General features: G+C 33.3%; 1 protein-coding gene across 4 annotated transcripts in view; it reads left to right on the forward strand.

The window, feature by feature from the left end:
* The first annotated feature begins 3,522 nt into the window (after window positions 1–3,522).
* The window catches only part of LOC109532881 (facilitated trehalose transporter Tret1), a 13,440-nt gene continuing 1,950 nt past the window's right edge, over window positions 3,523–15,012 (forward strand). The window contains exons 1-4 of one of the 4 annotated variants that reach the window (XM_019897992.2): window positions 3,523–3,758; window positions 9,498–9,582; window positions 12,604–12,870; window positions 14,460–14,573. In XM_019897992.2, the coding sequence (XP_019753551.1) occupies window positions 3,673–3,758; window positions 9,498–9,582; window positions 12,604–12,870; window positions 14,460–14,573 (552 nt within the window). In that variant the 5' untranslated portion in view covers window positions 3,523–3,672. Of the gene's footprint in view, window positions 3,759–9,306; window positions 9,583–10,218; window positions 10,243–12,603; window positions 12,871–14,202; window positions 14,402–14,459; window positions 14,574–15,012 lie in introns of those variants that run through there. The other 3 variants (XM_019897993.2, XM_048660610.1, XM_019897994.2) reach the window with 3 other exon arrangements.

Here is a 15,012-nt window from a genome sequence, read left to right on the forward strand (position 1 = left end):
TTAATTAGTGAGTAGACACAGATTCCTGATTATTGAGATTAACTTTTTGAGAAACTTTTGGCAATTTGGACCTGGAAGTGGCCAAAATGTTCAGACAGGTTTGATGTTGTAATAAATATTTTGTGGGTTTAATTTTATTGCATCTGAAAAAAATTGTTCATCTCTACTTCATTTGGATTTCCATTAGTTTTGCACATCTTCAAAAAACCATAATTGAGCTTAGTTGAGGCTATCTGCAAAACTTCCATCTGTAACGTATAAAATGACATTGAAAACTGCAGTTTGAACTTGGAGTTTTTTTACTTAGGTATGGACTTAATAAACCTGCTGTTGGCAATAAATAATAATGATTATATCCGTCATTGTGTGTAGTTTTCCATACTTTGTGACTTAGCTAGTTTAGTGAACAATATAAATTGTTATTCAACTTGGCGAAATGTTATTGGTTGAAAACTAAGGCGTGTGACACACAGTTAAATAGCGTGCAATAACAAATTGATTCTTAAAACCAGTGTGTCGTTTTTTTCGTCACGTAGATTATATTTAGATTTAAATCGTTTTAGTAACGGGGAGTACTGAACCGGGAAATAACAGCCAATTAAATTACAGCATTTATTAAAAAGCCATGGGGGAAATAAAAAAAAAGTGGACTTTGCATTCGCTTGAATTAGATAATCAACTCAGAAAAAACTCCCAGATCATAGTCCAAGTTGCCATTTTCTTCAAATTCCATGTTTACCTTCATTCATTCGTCATGCAAACACTTTCCGAAAATCAGGTTCTACTTGCAATCGATCTCAGATGAATAATGTAGAAAAATCTGATTAGAAATATCCCTATCTTATGTGACTAGGTGTTGTTCAAACAGTCTCTTTAGGCTGCTTCAAATGCGCATTTTCGAGTCTTAATTGTTGGTTCTAGTTTTAATTAGCAAATATTGTTTAAGGTATTATTCTCTTGAGTTGAGACTAACCCAAATTAAACCAAACTACGCCGGATTTCTAATGTTCTCTGGTTGAAACTGCCATTTAAGTATGGGACTTTTCCATTAAAAATCATTAACTGGCCCCAATTCGCAATGAAGATTTAATGGGCAATATACTGAAATCTATAGTTACAGCCATTTGTTTCTGGAATCTGCAAAAGTATGCCAATGGCTTTTTTTATTAATAAGGAAAAGTTTTTTGAGGTTGATTATATGAAATCCTCGATAATTCAAATCAATCAACCATCAACATTAGTTTTGTTTATAATATTATAATGGGTCAAAGAAATATCAAGGTTTACAACCAAAAATTAAACATGTCTAGCAAAAATATTTAAGCAACACTTTTTTGTTGAATATAAATTACTTTTTGCATTGTCAATTCTGGGACATGAGGATTGTTTATGCTTCAGGAACAATCTGAATTGCGTTGGATGTTTTATTACCAGTAGCGTAACATCCTGAGTTATTAAATAAATCATTAACTGCTGAACTAATGAGTAATGCCAGTCTGGTACTTTTATGTAACTTATCTGTACTGCGTATTTGATGTCTAAAAGAAATTAAAAGACATTAAAATTTATAAATCACTCGACCAGGCGAGTGGGCGGCCCATAATAATACTCGTTTTCTATAATACGCATTAGATTATTTCATATTTTGCGCTGTATTTGCAATTATCACTTTCTCACAGCGTGAAGAGTAGGTTGAAAATAAAATCATCATAAAAATTCAGATTTATTCTTAAAAAACGATTAAATTACAAGATTCTGCCATTCTTCATATTCGTAAATTTGTTGGCACGACTATTGGCTTATGAGGACATTTCTAAATACATATTTCTGTTTATTCTTTTCCTAATAGTTTATATTGATTTTAATCATTATTCCAAAACAATATGCGAAAAGTTTAAACATTCACACGTGGTATCAATTATCACCATCTGGTCTCTTGCGTCGTAACATGCAAAAATTATTTGCATTTCAATAACGGAAATTGGAAGAACACAAAAAAATTAGTTTTTGTTAGTAGCAAGTAAATGGACTTAAAATGTGCTAAAAGATGTGGTTAAGTCGTCATTTAAGATATTGGAAAGCTTTCAGTGGCTTTTAAAATCCAATGCATTTCTTCATTATTGAAATGAATGTATGTTCTCTTATATTGATAACATACTAAATATAAATAATATTTTTACATGACCAAATCGTCAATATATCAAGAGACCAGATAATAATAAATTATTAACTAGAACCCGACGGAGAACAATTATTTCGGGCCATCGACCATCTTACCTTGATTGGTGCACTTACAGTTTATTGCTAATTACCCTTTAATTAGATCGTGATTGCTATCGAACCGCAATTTCTGAATATCTTCCGGCTTCGAAAGCAACTACCTACCTATACAATTAATTTAATATCAAAGAATCCTAGATTGTACTAAAATGCCGCATCAATTCGATTTAATGATTATTTGAAAAATAAACAATCGTTATTGAGTGGAAATTTTTATAACAATCCGATCGTTTTTTCTTTGTTCTTTAAGGACAATCGGGAAGGTAACACCATTGCTGACGAACGAGTTTGTGCAACTAGGAAATAAAAAAAACGTTACTAGTTGTAAACAAATAATTACCCAACGATGGTTATATAAATCGCCGTTTAAAACTATGCAGTTTTATCATCAATTGCATTTGATTAATTTTGCTTGTAAACATCCCCATTCGTTTATTTATGCGTTTAATATTTAAATACGATATTTGCTGACTAAAGTTTGCAAAAATTCCCAAATATGGGGAGACGATCCAATATTCCCGTGGATAAATTGTTAAATGATATTTATTCTTCAAACCTGCCTTAATAGGCAAATGGAATAACATATGCGTTAAATGTACTATAGTACAAAAATAATTAAAGTTAAAGAACCCAATAACTTATTTAAGGTGCCAATCACTATTTATTTACTTATTCCAAAGATTGGTATCATTAATTATTAATGGGTCTGCAGGACGAAGAGGAATTATAACCTTGATGCGTGAAGGTATTTGATTTAAATACATGTACTTGATAAATTTAGCAAGTGGAATATTCCATGGAAAATTACTATGTATGCGTATTTTTTTAATCCTGCTATACAGCGAAGGACACTGCCTGAAGTGAATTGAGATTACCACCAAAAACTAATGCAGATATGATTCGAAGCAGTTCTTCCAAGAATAAAAACAGTCCTTATTTATTTAAATGCCTTTGGTCAAAGTTGCTGTTATTATTTTTTCGTGTACTTTTGGATTCAGCTGTGGAACAAAAGGGAAATCAGATTGTCACATAGAATCAAATTTAATTTGATGAATTATAATGGTTTAATAAAAAGGGTAGCTTAAGCTAAGCAATCCAGCCTGTATCATCAATATCGTTTCTAAAAGAGTAAGAGACTACCTTTAATATATTATAGATGTACCTACCTACTAATTGGTAAAGGAAACAAAACGCACTTATCTTATCTCGCTAAAATGTATAATAAATATAAATCCTTTGCATGATTGGAAGTTAGTGTAAATTTAATCGTGACTACAACTAGACGTCGACATAATAACCTTGTTTCAGTCGATTTTCGCTCTTCTATATTGAGAGTTTCATTCTATATTGAAAGTTTAATTACCTAACAGCATTAGTGCAACTGCAGTTAGCATGGACTTTGGAGACTTATCATCCAGGAGCAATCTTTTGGGATCCAACACCGTCTATAGACCCACTGTTGTATCCAACAAGCGTAGGTATGTTCCATCAGTTTTTTTTAACAAAAGTATATGTTAAATTAATTTGTTTCTGCTCAATTGATGATTGATGAAGTGTACTAGATTTTTAAATGGTAAAGTCATGGACTATATCATAATATTATGCAGTTTTGGTATGATAAAAATCCGACTTTTTGGTGACTGTTCTAGAAACTGTACAGTGCTAATTTGTCAGACTTTTGGCCTGATTCAAACCAGATTTTTAAGTTGGATTTGTAAAAAAAAATGATTAAATATGCTTTCAAATGCAAGCCGGTTTATTGAAAAATTCCGCCCCGGTAGGAAATCCGCGGGATATTGAAAAAGTCAAATTGATATTGGAATAGAAATCAATCCAGAAGATCCGAACGGGAAAAATATAATCTTTCATTTAATCTCCGCCGCTGTTTTCTAACTAAATGCGATTTTTTCACTAGTACTAGATGTTTATTACGAAATATTCACAGGGCTGTAGAGCTTTTTGCATTTGCACATTTTTTATTTAAAAAACCTGCTGAATGTTTCCAAATAATTACATATTTTAATAAACCCGAGTGTACTTATATAAAACGTTGCAAATTATGCTTTTATATATTTTTATTTTGTTCGGGACTACTGGCGCCGCCTATGCAATATCAATATTACGCTAAAAACGGTATTCAAATGACTTCCTCTATTTTTTTCATCTCGTTAGTATTAGTTAAAAGCATGATGACCGCAACAATATGTGAAAATGGCGAATATTAAATGTAAACAGATTTAAATTTGCACTTTTTGCTTTTTGAATTAGGCGAAGGTAGTTCGCATTGAAATTTTAAACACTGCATGAAGGTGATATTTTGCCTTTCGTTTTTTCAATATTATTTATTCCTTTGTTTGGTTACCGGCTGTATACCTGCACAAAAAACATTAGTTTCACTTTTACCTCCCATACATCCAATGAAAACTAAAATCTAGTATTTAATTCAATTTGGGCAATATTTGCGACACGGATTCTAATCTCGGACGTGGTTATTAACACGTACTCTTCAGTTTCGCATTAAATGCGGCTTCCCCAAACAAAGGATCGTATTTATAATTACAAGAAGGGAAATAAACCGAAATACCTAGAATACTATGAAACAGGCGGTAGGTGTTTAGCTATGGTTGAAATACCGCTGGTACTTTTCCATAGGGGAAGGCTGGGTGAAAACCGACAAAGTTGAATATGTATGCTTCACACCCAGCTGTTTCTTGAATAGTTTCACCCAAATTGAACAGAATTCTTCCGAATTATTTGGCATTGTTCGTCAATATTTCGGCAGAATGCTCAATGAGTGCCAAGAGATTCTAGTTGATTTGTATGGGACGAAACATACGTGCCATGGGTCCTGTTACCCAAGCCACTTCTACTCATTAAAACCGTGTGAGCCCAAAGTGGTTTGGAAATAAGTTTTAGCAGTTAGAAGCAGTGTAAACGTTTTAATAATCTTGGCCTGATTCTTCAAATTGCACAAATAAAAGCCTAGAAAAACAATAAGTGAAATGTTTGATGTAAAAAGAGGAAAAGTGTAAGGTGAAACGAAATAGCGAAACATCCATAAACGGTGAAGTCGAGGAGGTGTGTCTTCGACGTCACAACCGACTGACCACTAAATAAATAGTTTATTTATCGTTATAAATTGTTCAGATTAATGCTGGGAAATGTGAGTTAAGCTTAACTTGGGGGGTCAAGGCGCGGAATTGATGGGCTGACAACAATCAGTGGCATGTGATTGGTCGGTTCTTAATTATTATTGACGCAAAGATTCAATAAACTCGTATTGAGCTTGTTACAATTAAATAAACTGTTGTCTTGCTATAAGAAATAACAAGCACAGACCACAGTACCAAGACAAGGTCGAGTGACGTGCTGGGGGCCCGACAAATACTGCTTTTTCATTGGCTGACACACCTTCACCAGCAAGACGAAGCAACTTAAGCAACATTCCGTTCAGCACATGTGACGTCGATTTCTTATAAATAATATTGCATCAGGCACAAACCCACTTTTTCAACTTCACAATTTTTACTTTATGAAATCATTTTGTCTAGCAACTGCTTCAATATTGAACGACTTCAATTCTAGTAAATATTTCACCAGTTCTACCATGTTGGACATGCTACTGTCCAAATAAAATAAAATTATGGGTTAAAATGTTTCTGAGTATACACAGAATCAAAACATTTACAAAGTGTTTGCTTTCCGGGAAATTGAAAATGAATTAAGCATGGCATGCAACAACTTGCATTAGGCAATGCTCTACAAAATTTGTTCAAGAAAATATAATTTGTCTAGCAAGGAAAAATCGCTCTCTACTCGGGCATACATTTGGGACACCCTATAAATTTTAATGTGTGGTAAAACCCGATTAGAATGCTTTACTGTCAATTAAAACTATCTTTACAACCGATTAATATTAATCTCCATCGAGTCTAAGTGTAATTAAATTTTTCTATTGAGAATTTTTAATTCATTGCGGCTCAAAATGTATAACAAACAGGAAAATATCTAATTTAGAAAAATCATGAATCATTTAAGACTTGTTGGTTTGTGAAAATTTTCCACTCCTAATTGAACAGTTTGTTATACAATGGCAAGTCTGTAGTAGACAATGGTTTCTTTTGTGGCGTTCCAAGTAAGAAGGAGATTTTTGCCATTATGATATTTAGTGACATGCAATATTTATGGTGTTTTCCTGTCTTTCAGGCAATTTATTTTTTCAACTATGTTAGTTATTGATTTTTCTTCAGCTCGTTCAAGCAATGTTGAACATCAAGCCCTTCAATAATCTCCCGAGTTACAGTGTGCTTGTTCTAAATCTTCAAGATAAGACAACACGTTTCGAGATTCTTCGAGAACCAATTGAAATTAGATTAGACGAACGTAATATTCAAATGGTTATTGTTTTTAGCTGTCAGCACGAGCATGAGCGGCGTAGGAATATTCCATTACTTCACAATTAAAGCGTTTGATAAACTACTTATTTCTTTAGAAGTCTCTACGCTCATCAACTTAATACTTTTGTAGTCATTTTTTTCAAAATAATCCTCGAAAAATTCCGGTTTTAGAACCAATTGAACGTCATTAAAACAGTTCAAGAGCGGAATATTCCATCATTTAGTCGTACGTACTTGTATATGTCGAGAAAAACATAAGCACCTTAAATATGCAATATGAGTTTTCAGGATCATATTGATAACGGTTTTAGACATTCATCTAGGTACTTTGGAAGTAGATAACGCCAGAAAATTAGTTTTAGGCAGCTTTTGGCTTGAGATTGTCATTGGGAGGTTGTAGATAGTCATAAATATTACAGACTTTGCTTCAACACTAGTGCTAATTTGCCGATAAAGATTGCAACCGCTCAATATCATCGTTGCTAGTCAATCAAAGCAAAGCAGGTATTTGTCGCATTTTTCAACAGAAGATTAAGAAAAAAATGTTTTCATTGTGCCCCCGATAAATGGTTTTCAATCAAAATAACCTGACTAGATTTAAATAATTATCAGACAATGCACGTAGCAACCAGGAGCACGTTCATATGAACTTTTTATTATTGTTCGCAGGTAAACCCATTTTCGCCCTTTGAGGCCAGATAGTTCGACAATTTGACCAGAAATGCTACATTATTTTCTTCTAATAACAAAATCCTCATATTATTTACTCTACTTTCTCAATTTTAAATTGATTTCCTCTAATGCCCTCAGGGTAAGAAACGAACAGTAAACATTTACCTCCCATTGCATGAATTTAATCATGCCATGTCCATCGAAAGAAAACAGTTTAGCAAAAGAGTCTCAGCAATGGAATTTTCTGGATGAATTAAATCAGCAACATATCAATTATTTTATTAAAACAATAAGCCAATTTACGATTGTGTTGACTGGCAAGTTACCAACATCTGAGATATTTCTCGACTGTAAGTCTGCACACTGGAAATTTCCACTGCATGCCAGATTGTAACTAGTCTCTAAGGTCTAAAAAATATGTTTTTCCGACCAGGCCTACGAGGCCTTATTTCAACACTGCATCCAATCAATTTCCACATCTGAAGACTGAATACCAAAAAACGTGGCCAAACTCACGTGCACCGATCTCTTTTATATACCAATGACCATTGGATTTTATTAGTTATTCGATCTGAATTTTGCTTTTGCTTCAATGTTCTTTGTAAAGTTTTCCATCTTTTTCAAGTTTAAAATCTTGTTGTAATAGATAAAATGCTGGTGCTCTCTCGGCTATTTCAGATAAATTAACTTTAACTATTGAGCATATTAAAGCCAATTAAATTAATGTTATTGTATACAACAGCCGAATTAAGAAACGTTAACTGTTTCAGCAAGCGAATTAAATTTCTTTAGTATTTAGGCAGTTAGAAAACAAATTTACTGTTTTTAGTTGATTAATTTCAGTGCCCGTGCAATATTTCCTCTTACTAATTAATTTTTTTGCTTTTTTTTGTCTGACTGGCGTTATGTAGTTGAATGGAGTACGATTTAATTTAATTTAAATTTGCTGCAAAATTAATTCATTAAAACTAGTCCTTTGTTTCCAAGAAACTTTTTCATATATTTGAAGATTAAAACACTAATAAAAAGTGTGAATTCTAAGTGAAAAAACGCTAGTCTTGTTCAGTTACTTCAGATTAATTAACTTAAACTATTGAGCATATGAAACCCTATTAAATTAATGTCTGTTTGAAATAGTCGAATAAAAACACGCAAATTCTTTCAGCAAACGAATTAATAACATATTTTTTTAGTGTTTAGGCAGTCAATGGAACACCAGTTTTACTGCTTTTGATTGATTCATTTTAATGCTCGTAAAATGTTTTTTTTTGTTTGACCGCTGTTGTGTAGCTGAATGCATTTCGTTTTAATTTACTTTATATTTGCAAACATTGATATTAAAGGTAGTTCCTTCCTGGTTACTTCCGCATGAAGTTTTTCCATATGGTTAAAACTTAAAATACAATATTGGAAATGCATAAAATTCTAGTTCGAAGTTACTTCGGATAAATTCACTTTGGCTATTGACCATATTAAAGCCAATTAAATTAATGTTATTGTATGAGACAGTCGAATTAAAAAACGCGAACTGTTTCAGCAATGACATAGTTTTTTGGTGTTCAGGCAGTCAATAAAACACCAGTTTCACTGCGTTTAATTGATTAATTTTGATGCTCGTGTGAACCATTTTTCGAGTGTATTTTCCTGTTTGACTGATTTAATTTTAATTTGCAATTCAACAAATAATTTAAAAAAATAAATAAAATCGACGTCAAAGCTAATTGGAAAAGTTGCAGCCACGTGCCAGATAAATGAATATTGTTTTATAGATTTTGTGTTTTTTACTGCATTATTTACGGTTGTGCAAATTATTATATAGTTATTTTTCTGTGCTACCCCTTGGAAAAAGTCGCTATAGACGCCCGTGTTTTGTTCCGACCATGCCCACAATTACATGCATCGCGCAGGTATGTTGCGTACATATATATATATCTACCAGCTTCGAGTTATTCTTACTTCATTCAGCTATATATAGCCGTAACTTAAAATATAAAAGTTTGAAAAGTTGCGCAAGTTTCAAAGTCAAAGAACGTATACAAACCGGCATATTTTTTGATTACGTTTACCTTGTTAGTTAGTCTGAAAGCAAGTGATTTTTTTATGAACATCTGTGATTATGATCGATTCTGACCGAGAAAATTATTCCAGGGTACCTAGTGTTCGAAGGCAAAACCACCCTTCGGATAATTCGCCGTGGACAACATTCTTCAATCCATGGATTGGCAGGAAATGGGTAAGTTTTTTCGCATTTACTTTCAATGTTTGTTTACAATTCTTTGGAAATTTGTTTTATCAAGTTTAAATTTCGTTTTTCTGAAAAAAATGCGCTACCTTGTGGTTGTCGGGATGACTATGTGAGTAGTGTAGCCATCTAATGAGGATTCATTTAAAGATTATTATGGTTTTCGAAAAGTAACACATACATTGCTAATATTAAATTCTTAAGCCGAATGAAAGTTTCACGACGTACCGCTCTTCTAGAATATTCGTACCAGCTGCCAGACAGGGGACATTGGTATAATAACCGATACGTTCTTACAAACGTTAGTTCGTTGCCGATATTCACCACATTATGTTTTTGTTAGCAGATGGATGGAACTGACAACCGACTTGTCTAGATCTCTTCTTTAAACTAACATTTCTACTGGTTTCTGTACCCATTCCCTGTTTTTTCGATTATTAACTTTTGCTTTTACGTATCGATTCATGAATCTCGCAAATTCCAGGCGGCCTCTCTCAGCTAAATTTAGTACTCGGCCTATCTGTATTCTGTATGATACAATACATTAACTTTGTGAATATAATGCATATTTTTGGGGTTAATAGTGATAGATTTGTATGAACCAAAGGCAAATAGTAGCCAACTCTCACAGTAAACCATTAGTTCTGTAAGGTAAATTCTCTGAACCAATGGTCGCATAAAATCACCGTAATGTTTCGCAAATATTGGCATCAATCATTTGTATCAATATATAACCTGTTCGCAAATAGTCCGTAAGTAGGTGAATCTATAGCTTGAGCAGTTAAACGCAATGTTTCACGCAGAAATAAACCGTAGAGCTTTGTGTGTATTTTCAATTTCAATCTGTCTGCAACATTTTGTACAAATTCACCTCACTAACTAAATCATATAAATAGCAACAAAATCAATCAAAAATATAACCCTTGTGACTAACGCGACATATAAATAGATATAATTTATTGGCTCCCTGCCATCCAGTTCAGTATTATTCCATAAAATTTTAAAAATAAACACTCCAGTACCAATAAATTATCAAATATGCTTCACTTTCATGCATGCTATTTTGTATTTATTGGTATAGGTAATGAGAGGTGGCACTATTTATTCAAAGTTAAAAATCCTGCATTCTCATTCTGATCAATGTTGAAGCTTTTACGCCTCCAAACACTACTAAGGTCATCAAAAATGCCACATTCAATGCCAAGTGTTTTCCACTTATATTTTTACATTCACACTGTATACAGCCAGCAAACACAGTAGATAATGTTGCGCAGACTGCTATTGTTAAGTCGCATTTTTATTATATAACCACTGATTTTCTGCAAAAACATCAAGCAATTCTCTTCCTGACGGCCTAGTCGAACCACTAAAACTAGTTTTGACCAATTATTGGCTATTTTTATCCTGTTTAGATTTAATTATGCATTTCTTCGATTCAAGTCCAAATAAGTTACTCAAAACTTTCTTGTTGGGTCAAAATTGTGTTTTTGTGTATTGAAAAGACCAGATCTTCTTTCTTTCTTCAGAAAAGAAATTGAGGATTTTTTGTTTTTTTCAAAGGACACAATCATTGATTTCTCTATAAAATACCGACCACTCTAGTTGCCAATTAGTAATAAAAGTCGCAAGGGAATAGCCACCTAGAATAATTCAGAACCATAAAACTAAGCTTGGATAAGTCCTTCGTTCTGGAATTTTTTTGCTGTTATGCTCTTTATAATGATTAGCGTATTTTGCCTCATATCTAAAAAATCGATAATCCTCTCAAGCATTTAATAATAATAATAATAAAACACAATTAGCCATCGATTTTTGTCAGCTGAGTGTAATACTTAACTGATTATTGCCACAAACTTATCTACCGGTTTTAGCACGTTTAATTAAAAATATCAAATCTTGTTGGTCATGGATTATATTTTAGTTTCATTCGTTGCACGGTATTGAGAAGATGTATCTTCCAGACAAATTTTAATGATACCTTTCAGTGTAACTTATTTATTCCTTTTTATGGAAATATTCCGTGCTACCCAAATAGGATAAAGTTTGCAGGTAATATTGATTAATTTGCTTGTCAATTTAAACTCCGTAACATATTGGTCAATTCAAGCGAATGCGTTAAAAAAAAACCATGCCTATAAATTTCAAAAACTTCTCATTTGGACCTTATGAAAAATTATAAAATCCATGTAGAATAGAACAATCGCGGAACATTATTCGACCTTTAACGTTAATTTAGCGATCATAATTAAAATCACCAAACCATTATCTTTAATGTAAAGATTTCCGATCTAGTTAACAAACGGAAGCTAATCATCAAGGCCTACAGTAATACTGAATCATTGGCGAAAGGGAATATAAGTAATGAGGAGAGGACAAAACAACGTATGCAGTTAATTACTAATTTTATTTTGGAAATTTAGTAATTAATCAACATATTTCCAGTTGTTTTGTCAATAACCAACACTTTTGCTAGAGAAATGTCGCACTTTGAAAATTTTTTTGTTTTCCTTTCTCATTCAAATTTATTAAACTTGATTTTTTTGTTTCAAATATTATTGGATTGACTTAGAGTTCAAAGTTTCTGGTCCTTTAGTATAACGAATGGATATTAACTTAGGTTTAAACTTTGCTGGCTGTTCGCTTTCGCTGGCCTCAATGAAAATTGTTTTATTACTGAATTTGCACAGCAGGAGATATTGAAAGCATGTTTGATAAGACATGGACGGTCTGATACGTCCTACCAAAATTGCTCTAATGAATTTTCCATATTAATTGGAATTAATTGGCAAGCAAAATAAATTGAAATGAGTACCAACTATGGGTAGCTGAAACCAGAAACAGCCAGTGGATTTTATGGCAAAACAACAGTGACCTTTCCAGATTCACCATAATGTTGTAGAACAATGACGTAAATTGATTTATCTTTTTCACGAGGTTGGCGAACAGTGAAGCTGGCATAAATACTTTCTTTGACCTGGGGGTCGTACATTACCGATATGTAATTGTTTACAGAATGGACAGCATCAAAGGCTGCCTTCCCAAGACACTCCGTGTATTTCAGCCTGCACCACTGCCACGAACCTTTCATCACTTGGAGACTTCCAATCAACAAACACGATCTGCAATTATTCGAGAAAAATGCATTTGGAGGAAAATCTAAGGATGACAATACCTGAAATTCAACCCTTACAAGACAACAAAGACAAAGAAGAACAATATGCAGTGCCAGAGCTACAGCAGAAGAAGCCACCTGTACCGTTTGCCCACATTAAAACGCAGGTAATTGACATTCTAAACATTCTACTAAACCATGAAGCTGATAAATTTGGATATAAATTTCAACAGCTTCTGGGTTCTCACGACGATTTTAATTTCAAAATCGGCGATTCTTCAAAATTTCAGGGTGACATTGTAGATAAATACTTAACGCAATAAAAATGAAACATGCTGGTTGGTAGAATTTTTACAAAAGCACCAAAGGTCTCACGGAATTGGGTTTTTTTTATAATTTTTGAAGAAGGTAAAACAGTACTTGCGAGCCAAACCAAACAACATGGGAAAGCTCGTAAGAATAGTCCATGTGGCTCAAAGAGACTTCAGTTAGTCTCCTTTAAAAACTTTTTTTAAATGAAATTTTGCCTTTGAGTTCGATAGATAGGCGATAGTGAACATAAAAAGAGTTTGCTACATATTTAGTTTTTAATGTTTAAATTTCGAGGAAAAATTCTAGTTTAAAGGGAAAGGTAAATTTTCATAAATTAAGGCAAATTTTGTACAAAACCGAGCGAAAGCATCAAAACTGTATTTTGAAATCGAAGACAGAGCCAAAATGAAATCGCGATTCAATAAAATGTGGGTTGTGGCGAAAAATTGTTAATAGAACGTAAGGATTTTAATGCAAAAATAGTTTATTTTCGTTAGTTTACCTGCGATTTGATACTTTACAGGGGGTTTGTGAATCTTGATCAAACACCAATAACTGCAAGTTGTTTTTATTCAAGGCTTCGCTGTTTTTGCGCGATTTCAAATGATCGCCAGATCAAAAAAGCGTCCTTATCGTGGATTGATGATGCATTTTCCCGAACTTGACCAGTTTATTTATTTATTCCAGAACCCAGAAAAGCAACCATAACATTGAAAAATACGCTACCATCGGTGTGTCTTTGAGATTCCAAACAAATCTGTAACCTCGTATGATGTTTGTTTATGAATTTTTGTGTACGTCCATGAGTAAATCCCGAATTTTCAATTATCCACTGAAAACATCACGTCAATATCACAGCCCACACAAATCCATGTAATAAAAATACTTCCTAGGGTAGTTTCCATTAATTGAAATCAGCGCAACAAACCGGACGTTAGTAACCGCAAGTTCTGAGTGAGAATTTTTTTTGCGAGCGCGACACAGTGCTTGCATATTAATGAAATGTGAGTCGTAAAATAAACAAAATAATAAAAGTTCTTCGTAAATGGTGTTATGGACATTACGATAGGAAATTATAAAACGATAAGGACAGGAATAAGTTCGTGTAACGAATACCTATTAAAAAAAATTAAAACTAACTTAGAGGGGGCACTTGATATATTATAAAACTGAGCCGTTCAATATAATCAGTTTAATCAAACATCGCGTCAAATTGTCGGTCTCAACAATTAATTTTTCTTGTTAAAGTACGATTGCGGTGTCTGGACGTTAACACATTAGGTTAAAGAACGTTAAAGCACAATGCGGGTTTTAGTGCGTGCCGATACTCATGTTACTTTTTCCTTACCAGAATCTGAGCCTAAACCTAAATGTACTTGGTCTCAGGTGTGCTCATTTCAATCAGCTTTTAGGATTTTTGTCTTAAATTCCGAATTTGTTACAGTTGATTACTGCCATCGCAGTGTCTTGGGTATCCATGATTATTGGATACTGTTCAGCCTACACATCTCCGGCTTCCATTTCGCTGGAAAGGGATTTCAATCTGGACTCTGCCAAGGTAAGAATAACAGTTTCCAAAAATTCCAAAATTAATTTAAATTATCGCCCACTTTTATAAAGTCTGATTTTAATTAGTTTGGGTTAGTTAAGCCATTAGCAACGACAATATTATTGAATCAAGGAATAGTTTTAAAATACCAGTGCACATGCTTTTATAATTTATTCTACGCGGTTCCAACTTGCGTTCTGGTTTGTAACAATAAATATTAATAGAGATATGGACGGAATCGATGTCAAGTTTAGTGTTAAATTCACTGACTTCACGTCCAGGCTCTGAACAATTAGTGTTTGGGACGCAAATAATACTGGAATAGCGATATTGTTAAGAAATCGCTTGTATCAAAAAGAGATAGACTTTCGAGGCCATTCCTTGAAACTAATGGGTTTTTCGGGTTTTTAGGCCGTCGTTCGGTAGAATTTCTTCTTGACGTTTCGCA

The sequence above is a fragment of the Dendroctonus ponderosae genome, unplaced genomic scaffold, assembly GCF_020466585.1.
Source record: "Dendroctonus ponderosae isolate FM_Combo_2020 unplaced genomic scaffold, Dpon_F_20191213v2 Dpon_F_20191213_1, whole genome shotgun sequence".
Classification (NCBI taxonomy): Eukaryota; Metazoa; Arthropoda; class Insecta; order Coleoptera; family Curculionidae; genus Dendroctonus; species Dendroctonus ponderosae.